Here is a 10266-nt window from a genome sequence, read left to right as displayed (position 1 = left end):
AAGGGATTTTCTGTCTGCTACTTAGCTGTCAGCACATCTTACAGAGATGCAGAATGGCAATGAAGGGGGAGTTCTCAAGAAGTGTAATCTCTGCAGTGCTTGATAAGTGCTTTCTCTGGACCAGTAGTGATTCTCTAAAGCTTGTATACCAAGAAACTTGAAGACAGGAACTTTTGCACACAGTCTCATCAATGTGTATTTGGTTATGATATTTGTTGTGCCTCCAGTAATCTATCATGAGTTCTTTGGTTTTGGTAGAGCTAAGGGTTGTTCTCTGTATCCCATCCTGGGGCTTCATCTACAAAGGCTGTCACATGTTCTTCTGAGATGTGCCAACCACAGTCTTCTCATCATCAAACTTAGTTGTAATGTGGAAAATTGATTGGGATGCAGAGGGTAGAGAGGATGTAAAAGGAGGTTCAACACACAGCTTATAATGCTGGTGTTCAATGTGACAGTGAAAGAGAAGCAGGGGCCTAATCTAACCATCTGGACGCGATTAGTCAGAAGGTCACTGACCCAGTGGTAGACAGGTGTGAAAGTTGTAAGCCAGTAGGTTGGTGACCAGATCGACAGTAGTGAAAGCTGAATCTAAGTTTACAAAGAGTATCCTTACATATCTTCACTACTGCTCAAGATGGCATAACACAGTATAGAAGGCAGTGGAGATGTCTTGGTGCATGGAAAACTACTTTTATCACATCTCTCTTTTTTTCACATAACACAACAAAGAGTTAGACCCCTACATTATGACAACAAATACTTACTTCAGCCCTGAAATAGGAAATCTTATTTATACTTGCATGACGGCATGAGACCAGCCAGACTCTGAAAGAAGCCCACGTCCTTCTTGTCCTTCAAATATCTAACATTTTCTGTTAAAGATGACACAGTGAAAGCACATAAGATACTGGAGTTTATTCAGATTTGACAAAAACAGTCTACATCTGTCATTAAAATAAAATACTGGTGGTGGTACCCCTCAGCCTCCTAGTAGATACACCTACAGTATGTATTTCAAAATCCTACATCCCCTTCTTCTCAAGTTATCGGATTCGCAAGGTTTTCCAAAAACTTGATCTCTGACTTCTAACTTTGAGGTCAACTTGTCCGAGATTTTTACTACTCCTATGTTATCAGTGTCAAAGTCCTGGATGACTTACTTCTCAAATTAATACATTCACAAGACTTTCAGAAAACTTGACCTCTTACCTTGACCTTCAGGTCAAGGTCAATGAGGTTCAGACTCGTATGAGATTTTTAGTAGATCTGTGTGGAAGGGTGGGGTCTGTGGCTCAGTTGCAGGGGAGGGGTGGTGCAGTTGGTTTAGAGGGCAGTGTGATGGGAGGCTGGCCAACAGAGTTGGAGATCATCAGGGAGGCCCAGATGGCAGCACTTAGCCTTCTGGTTGTAGCAAAACTTACTTTCCTGATGTTCATTGAGTGATCCTAGACCTGCTTCACCACCCTAAGACCACTCCTGTTGGTTCTGGATGGAGCTGAGGGATTGGCCATTTGCCTATGCCAGGTGGCTCCATAAGGCGGTGGCCAGGTGCCTGCAGACTGGCACAATGAAGGGGAAAGGCTGCTGAATATGCTAACATTGGAGAAGTTCACGAGGTGGCTCACAGTGGGAAAAGTGGAACGGGGTCCATTTTCATGTGATACTGGCTGAGGATCACCTGGCGCCGCAGGAGCTGGTGTGGCAACCGCAGCTGGCAGCAAGTTGGCTTGTCCAGGCCCGGAGGAGGAGGCCTCGTGAGGTCCCACTGTAGCCAGCAGCTGTAGTGCACTGGCTGCCAACATTTAATGACACCAACATTTAATGACACCAACATTTAATGACACCAACATGTAATGACGCTTCTTCCTGTGTGGGTTCTCTTGCTTCCCTCAACGAGAGCAGCACATTTGTTGGGGTAGGAGTGCTGGAGTTGCGGCTGGGACATGTCCACTGGGAGTGCCCGCTGATGGAGATGGGCGAGTGTTCCATGTCACTGGCCCTCCAGCGACTTCCTCTGGTCCAGGAGTATACAGTACTCTGGTAAGGTGCCAAGTGAGTACAGACTCAAGTTATCGGATTCGCAAGGTTTGGTGGACTCGGGCTCCACGCAGGCACGCCAGTTGATGGTGCAGAAAAGCCACTGAGAAATGATCTTACAGGCAGCTCATTATAACCCAATTACTGGTCACATGCAATAGAAAAAGGGAACAAATCATGGCCTGTTTTTTTTTTTTTTTTTTGGCATTTGAGGGGATGTGCGCCTGTGGTGTGCATCCAGCCCAGGATACCAGCTATCGAACCAGCCGGCCATTCCAAGAGAGCTGTTGTACTCATTACCACTAATGGAGGGTCCATTTAAGCAAATTGGCATGGATCTCATCTGGCCATTTCACCATAGTGCATGAGGATATCACTTTGTATTACTTTGGTGGATTATGCAACAGATATTCTGAAGTAGTGGCATCCTGAAAGAGATACTGATTGACCAGGGCTTCATGTCTTGTACACTAAAAGAACTGTTTAATTACTGTCCATCAAATATGTTTGGCCAAGAATCCATCACCCTCAGAATGACGGGTTGGTAGAGCGGTTGAACTATTTATTATTTATTCTAATTTTTGCTTCATAACTTTTGCACTGTCCACTTCCTGCTGTGACAAACAAATTTCCCATGTGTGGGACTAATAAAGGTTATCTTATCTTATCTTATCTTAACTAGACTGGAAAGTCTATAATTTTTAAGTGTATTCATTAGGATGAGCGAAATAGAAATTGCAGGCTAGACTCTCATCTTTGCAGTCTGGAGGATCCCTGGGCCTTCACAGAATTTTCTCTTTTTCAGTTACTGTTCAGCAGGAAGTCGTGGGGGTGTTGGACCTAATTAAGGAAAAGTGGAAGGAGGTGGAAGGAAGTGGAGGTCCAAACCTGGCAAAGAATGAAATGTTCTGGACCTGACAGCAGAGCTACACCTGTTGGGGAGGTTAAGACAAGAAAATCTGATCCAGGCCCAGGAACATCAGCAGCAGAAGGGGCGATTGTGGCTCAAGAGTTGGGAGTTTGCCTTGTAATCGGAAGGTTGCCAGTTCGAGCCCCGGCTTGGACAGTCTCGGTCGTTGTGTCCTTGGGCAAGACACTTCACCCGTTGGTCAGAGGCCCGGTGGCACCACTGACAGAACCTTGCCTCTGTCAGTGCACCCCAGGGCGGCTGTGGCTACAATGTAGCTTGCCATCACCAGTGTGTGAATGGGTGGATGACTGAATGTGTAAAGTGCTTTGGGGTCCTTAGGGACTAGTAAAGCACTATACAAATACAGGCCATTTACCAGGCCATTCACCTGTACAATTGGGGAGCTTGGCTGAGATAATTTTCACTGGGAGTTAAAGTACTTGTATTGCTCCCTTTATCCATCTCAAAATTACCTGCCAAGCGGCAAGAACTATTGGTCACAGAGTGAGTGTGAGATGTTGACTATGAAAAGGTGCAGTCGGACAGGGTTGCAGGCTCTCCCCTGCATGGTCACACCACTCTCACAGAGTACCATTTTGAGATGTGCATTGGGGTCTCAGTGCATTCACACCCTTATAGATTGCCTAAGCAGAAAGACAAATTATTCAGAAAGAATTGGCTGTTATCCTGGAGATAGAAGAGTCACAAAACATCTGGTGTAGCCCCATAGTTTTTGTGGTGTAGAAAGCTGGGTCTATATTGTTCTGCGTGGACTACCACAAGGTGAAGGAGGTGTCACAGTTTGACACTTACCCCATGCCTCAGGTACAAGCTTATGGATTGGTTAGGTACTGCTCGTTTTATCATTATGCTGGATTTAATCAAGAGCTACTGGCAGACTTGTCTCTGGACAAAAAAAATGGCCTTCTCCAGTCCATACAGATTGTACCAAATGGTCACACTTCCATTTGGCTTGTTCAGAGCCCCAGCCACTTTCCAGCACTTCACAGACAGGATGCTGTCCACATGCTGCATACGCCACTGCCTAGCTGGATGATCATCCATAGATCCATGGACCATCCATGGTGACATCGAATCATATGCAGCAGGTGGCCTGCAGCCCTGGAGTCCCTGGGGCAGGCAGGGCACACGGCCAACATGAAGAAGTGTGCGGTTGGACAGAGGGAGGTACAGTATCTGGGGTACCACCTGGGAGGCAGGCAGTTGCATTCTCAATGGAGAAAACTACAACCACTGCAAGCTGCCCGCATCTCGGGGCCAAAAGGAGGTGAAGCGGTTGCTGGGGCTGACTGGTTACTATCGTTGGTTCATCTCAACATTTGCGGAGGTCACCAGTCCCTTGACTGATCTCCCCTAAAGGGTGAACCAGATCTTGTCCAGTGGACGGAGCAGTGCCAGACAGTGTAAGTAATGAAGGCTCTGACGCGCCGGACTTTTCTTCCCTTGTGTTCTGCAGACTGACACGTTGAGCAGAGGGCTGGGGGATGTTTCATCCCAGCAAGTAAGAGGGATCGACCATCGCGCTGTCTACATCAGTTGGAAACTCTCAGAACAAGAAACCAGGTAGAGCATGGCAGTGCTGGCGATCCAGTGGGTGGTGGACTCTCTTCGTTATTACCTCCTGGGATGCAGAATTACCCTCTGTTCAGATCGTGCCCCGCTGCAGTGGCTCCACCACATGAAAGATGTCAATGCCTAGATCACCCAGTCATATCTGGCTTGCCAGCCTTATAAGTTCAAGGTGATCCACAGGCCAGGGCCCACATAGTCGGGGCTGATTTTCGCTTCAGGGGAATTTGTAGGCTATGTGGTGGGCCGTGGACTGTGCCTCAGCTGCGGGGGAGGGTGGTGCAGTGGGTTCAGGGGGCAGTGCCAGGACCTAGAGGAGGGACAGGAACTGAGAGCAGATGGCTGCATATGAGGAGGCACCTTCAGTGAGAAATCTGGTGATAACAACCCGGAAAGGCTAAATTGTAAATAAAGAACAGTGCATCTTAAACACTGTGTGTCTTGCTGGGCAACATAACACAAAGGTGTGTTGCAGTACACCATAGTATCAATTTCAGCCCTTACGTCGCTGCATTCTCAAGATTTTCATAAAATTGACCTCTGAACCCGACCTTGAAGCCAAGGTTACTGAGATTTGAACTCATCTGATATCTTAATAGATACACCCATGGTGTCAATTTCAAAATTCTATGTTGCATCATTCTCAAGTTCACAAACGTAGGTGTCCACGTTGCCTGTCCACCCAGGGTGATGACAAAACCTTTTACAACTGAGAGGTAAAAATCTATGAGAAAAATTTAAAATTTCAGTGGAATAGATGCATTATATTTCACACGTACCAGTAACCTTGAATATGCTTTGTATAAATAACATTTGAAAATAGATAATATAGCTATAATCCAGCAGTCAATATAATAACAGTGAAGTAGCGAAGCATTACCTGCTGTACGGTTGAGTTCCCACCATTGAGAATAGCTATGCCCAGTTTCAGAGTAGATGCCACCATGGGACCCATCTCACCTGGAGGAGAGGAACACCCACGTGAAATGACTATCACTAGCATTTGTTAGCTTTTTAAATTTGTTTATACCAAGGCACAATTGAATTCTAACACAAACAAAAACTTTTATTATTTTACTATATGTTTTGCACAGGATATTTTTAAACCAGAATGTCAGAGAGGTATCAACACATCCTGATTATTATCGGTTACAGTTCACATATTGTTATAATGTGAGAAGTACAGAAAAAAAATCAACTGAAAAATCGAGAAGGCTCCCAAACAGTCATATCCAGAACAATTACTTTTAACACATCAATGAGTAAGCAGGCATAGGGATTGGACAGCCTGGTTCTATCACAAGGGCCATAATATATTGCCACCGCTGAGTTACAGTAAAGAGTAGGGGCGATAGGCAAGACTTACCTTTACTAGCACTGATGGTTTGGAGCACCATCTCAGCAGCGCCACGGTCGTGCAGCCGAGCCTGCTGATACAACAGCTTCTGCTTCTCCATCTCTTTTTCCTTTGTTAGAAAGGTGACCATATCATTGCAGACCATCTAAAATGAAACTGCTAAAAACTTGAGGAGACTAGTGGAAGATTCAAGACCGATTGATCACCTACTTCAAAACTCTTCACTTCTCCATCGTCATCCTCTTCATCATGGCAACTCTGAAGGAAGGGAGAAAGGTGAAAAAAAGCATACAAACTACAGACTGATTACTTCGGATAGATATAGCCACATCAGCGACGGGAAGTTCCAAAGCACTGAGGCATCAAACTGAGTATTTTCGGTGTCACCATCTTTGTTTTTTAAACCAGATGTTACGAATGATGGGGAGGGCCGGTATCTGCTGCTTTGTGCAAAGATGAACAAGATGAAACTTGCCAGAGTTCTACAAAATGACCTGCAGAAGGCCCATCCATCCATCTCCCCAAGCAGAGAAGCCCAGACCTCCCTCTCCCCAGCCACCTCCTCCAGCTTGTCCGGGGAAACACCAAGGCGTTCCCAGGCCAGCCGAGAGATATAATCTCTCCAGCGTGTCCTGGGTCTGCCCCGGGCCATCTCCCGGTGGGACATGCCCGGAAAACCTCACCCAGGAGGCGCCCAGGGGACATCCTTGTCAGATGCCCGAACCACCTCAACTGGCTCCTTTCGATGTGGAGGAGCAGCGGCTCTACTCTGGGCCCCTCCCGAATGGCTGAACTTCTCAGCCTATCTCTAAGGGAGAGGCCAGCCACCCTTCAGAGGAAGCTCATTTCCGCCGCTTGTATTCACAATCTCGTTCTTTCGGTCACTACCCACAGCTCGTGACTATAGGTGAGGGTAGATCGAACGGTAAATTAAGGGGCCACTGACATGAATGTCTCTGATCAACAATCAACAAACGACTTTATGATGGTGGCCTGGGGACAGAGCTTCCTCTTGTCAACCCTCTGCTGACTGCCCAGCACGTCTGGCATTTGCCGTAGAATACCAGAATGGTCCACCACTGGTGCCCTGTGCTTTTCACAGATGATAGCAGGTTCACCCTGACACATGTGACAGATGTGAAAGGGTCTAGAGAAGCTGTGGAGAACATTATGCCGCCTGTAACATCGTTCAGTATGACTGGTCTGGGGGAGGCATATCCATGGACAGACGCACAAACCTCTAACAGACTAGGTAATGGCACCCTGACTCCCATTAAGTAATGGGATGAAATCCTTGGACTCACATCAGACCCTATGGTGATGCATTGGATCCTGGGTTCCTCCTGGTGCCTGACAATGCCTGGCCTCATGTGGCTCGAGTATGCATGTAGTTCCTTCGGAATGACAATGCCTGATACCACTAACTGCCCCCCATGCTCGGCTGACATAGATCCAATAAAACACCTCAACTTTTCCAGAAGTTCGGTGATACCCTGGTCCGGATCTGGCAGGAGATCCCCCAGGACACCATCCGTCTTCTCATTAGGAGCATGTCTGTCAGATCTTTCTGTCTGTCAGATCCATGCACACTTTGCCTGGCAAGTGTGCAGTGAGATTGAGTCTCACTGCTTAATTTTTTATCGATGTGTAGGTGTTCACCACAAACAGTTTTTTATTTTTTATTTTGGGAACTTGGTTGATCCTAAAGCTAACACACCATTCTTTTGTGTTTATATATATGTCATGATCCAGGTCAGTGTTCAGTGGTTTTCTGTCCTGGCCTTGCGCTCTGCATCTGCCTTTTGGGGTGGAGCCCTGGTTCAACACCTACACTTCTCCACGCGTTTTCCATCTGTGGCATTCAGCAAGACAGTATTTAAACCAGTTGTTGCCATCAGTTCTTCACCAGTTCGTTTCTTTGTTCATGCCAAGTACTTGATTCTTTTTGTGCCTTTAGCAATCTCGTCAAGTCACCACCTTACTCCTTCCTCTGGACGCTGGTCTCACAGTCAAATCCAGCTTCATTCTGCAACTTGCTTCTCTCGACTTAAATTACTCACTGCTCTCACCTGCTGTCCTCCTGCCTGCTGCTTCCTCTGCATTACTAGAAAACAAGGCTGGAACCCAACTCACTCACTCAACACTCAGAGGGCTACCCGCCTCCAGAGCCACCTGCAAGACTCCTCGTCAGAGATTTCCCTTGCCACGTATTCATGTCTCACCATAGTTTATTCTGTGATTTCAATAAAACTTGTGAAATTTATTTCCGCTCTGTATTGTGTCTGCACTTATGTTCACTCCCACGTATGCTCTCCCGGCCTTGACAGCATGAAGTGTCTGAAGAAATATACCCAGCAGACCCAATTCGGAGTGCAATCACTAAGCAGTGATATATTAACAGTGTCCTAAACCAACAACAACTCTACCATCCAGAAGACTAGTTACTAGTGCAGCTGCTAGTGCTACTGTAACAGTGCAGCTGCTAACATTTGGTTAATTTGCCACAGTTTGGTGCATCTGTTTTTAATTTCTTTTCCCTCTCTTAGCTTTTCAGGCACACTAAACTATTTACACTGAAGGTAGGGGAGGTGCCAGTTGCAATAAGTGATTTGATTAGGCAGTACAGCGCCTGCAAGTAATCCATCAGCCCAAAGCATCATCCCTGGTCGATGACATAACAGCACGCAGAACAATAACAGGTTTTTTTACCGTCTATGCTAAGCCAGCTATGTGAGTTTCAATTCAAAAGTGTTTAGTGTTGGTACTCAGCAACAGATACCTTAGCCATGATGTCTGCGTAGGCCATGTAGAGATGATCCTCATCCAGTTTACTGCAAAAACAAACACATTCACCAAAGTTAGCACAATTATAGCTGTATTAAGGAAAATAATTTTGGTGCACCACTGACTGAAATGACATCTTCTCATTTAACAGTTTTTCATTATTTTGATGAATATTTACATGTTTTATATTTCAGATTCTTTAAAATAGCCGCCCTTTGCTTTGATTACTGCTTTGCACACTCTTGGCATTCTCTCTCCATGAGCTTCATGAGGTGGTCACCTGAAATGGTTTTCCAAAAGTCTTGAAGGAGTTCCCAGAGATGCTGAGCACTTGTTGGTCCTTTTGCCTTCACTCTGTGCTCCATCTCATCCCAAACCATCTCCATTGGGTTTAGGTCAGGTGACTGTGGAGGCCAGGCCTCCATCACTCTCCTTCTTGGTCAAACAGCCCTCGCACAGCCTGGAGGTGTGTTTGGGCTCATTGTACTGTTGGAAAATAAATGACGGTCCAACTAAACACAAACTGGATGAGATGGCATGTCGCTGCAGGATGCTGTGGCAGCCATGCTGGTTCAGTGTGCCTTCAATTTTGAAAAAAATCCCAGCAATGGTGTCACCACCAAAGCACTCCCACACCATCACACCTCCTCCTCCATGCTTCACAGTGGGAACCGTGCATGTGGAGACCATCCGTTCACCTTTTCTGCGTCACACAAAGACACGGTGGGTGGAATCAAAGATCTCAGATTTGGACTCATCAGACCACAGCACAGATTTCCACTGGTCTAATGTCCACTCCTTGTGTTTCTTGGCCCAAACAAATCTCTTCTGCTTGTTGCTTTTCCTTAGTCGTGGTTTCTTAGCAGCTATTTGACCATAAAGGCCTGATTCACACACTCTGAACAGTTGATGTAGAGATGTGTCTGCTACTGGAGCTCTGTGTGGCATCTATCTGGGCTCTAATCTGAGCTGCTGTTAACTTGCGATTTCTGAGCCTCGGGACTCGGATGAATGTATCCTCAGCAGCAGAGGTGACTCTTGGTCTTCCTTTCCTGGGGCGGTCCAGTTTTGTCATAGCGTTTTTTCCTGACTGCACTTGGGGACACATTCAGAGTTTTAGCAATTTCCCAGACTGACTGATGGGCTGTCATTTCTCTTTACTTACCTCATTGGTTGTTGCCATATTATAAATTAATACAGTTGTCAAACAGGGCTGTCAGCTGTGTACCAACCTGACTTCTGCACAACACACCTGATGGTCCCAACCCATTAAGAAGGCAAGAAACTCCACAAATGAACCCTGACAGGCACACCTGTGAAATGAAACCATTTCAGGTGACTACATCACGAAGCTCCTTGAGATAGATGTGCTTGAAGCTGTTGTCCTGTGAGCTGCCTATCACACAAGCTGTTAACTCTCAGAACCTTGTCCTGTGATTCAGTCGTGTCTTTGGGTCTGCAGACCTCTTCCTGTCACAGTTTGTTTCTCAGTGCGTTTGATGGTGAAGGAAACTGTACTCACTGACACTTTGACTTTCTTTGTCAGGACAGACCTACATTTTTAAGTGTTATGATGGTCTCTCTC

The 10266-nt window shown here is 46.2% G+C and overlaps 1 protein-coding gene across 3 annotated transcripts; it reads right to left on the bottom strand.

The window, feature by feature from the left end:
* Positions 1-1421: 1421 nt before the first annotated feature.
* Positions 1422-8841, bottom strand: LOC109198848 (ryanodine receptor 2-like). Of its 3 annotated transcripts, none has more exons than XM_025905092.1 (5): positions 8677-8841; positions 6108-6155; positions 5907-6006; positions 5421-5500; positions 1422-1795 (listed from the first exon to the last, which is right to left on the bottom strand). In XM_025905092.1, exons 1-5 carry the CDS (start codon positions 8701-8703, stop codon positions 1625-1627), a joined length of 426 nt encoding a protein of 141 aa, XP_025760877.1. In that variant the 5' UTR covers positions 8704-8841; the 3' UTR covers positions 1422-1624. The 3 variants fall into 3 exon arrangements, with proteins under 3 accessions (XP_025760877.1, XP_025760879.1, XP_025760878.1); XM_025905094.1 differs by lacking the exon at positions 1422-1795 and adding an exon at positions 4811-4868 and having other exon boundaries at positions 8677-8839; XM_025905093.1 differs by lacking the exon at positions 1422-1795 and adding an exon at positions 5229-5264 and having other exon boundaries at positions 8677-8839.
* Between the last annotated feature and the right edge of the window lie 1425 nt (positions 8842-10266).

The sequence above is a fragment of the Oreochromis niloticus genome, unplaced genomic scaffold (genome assembly GCF_001858045.2).
Source record: "Oreochromis niloticus isolate F11D_XX unplaced genomic scaffold, O_niloticus_UMD_NMBU tig00008544_pilon, whole genome shotgun sequence".
NCBI lineage: Eukaryota > Metazoa > Chordata > Actinopteri > Cichliformes > Cichlidae > Oreochromis > Oreochromis niloticus.
Note: the sequence above shows the minus strand (reverse complement) of the source record. Positions and strands in the feature narration are given on the sequence as shown.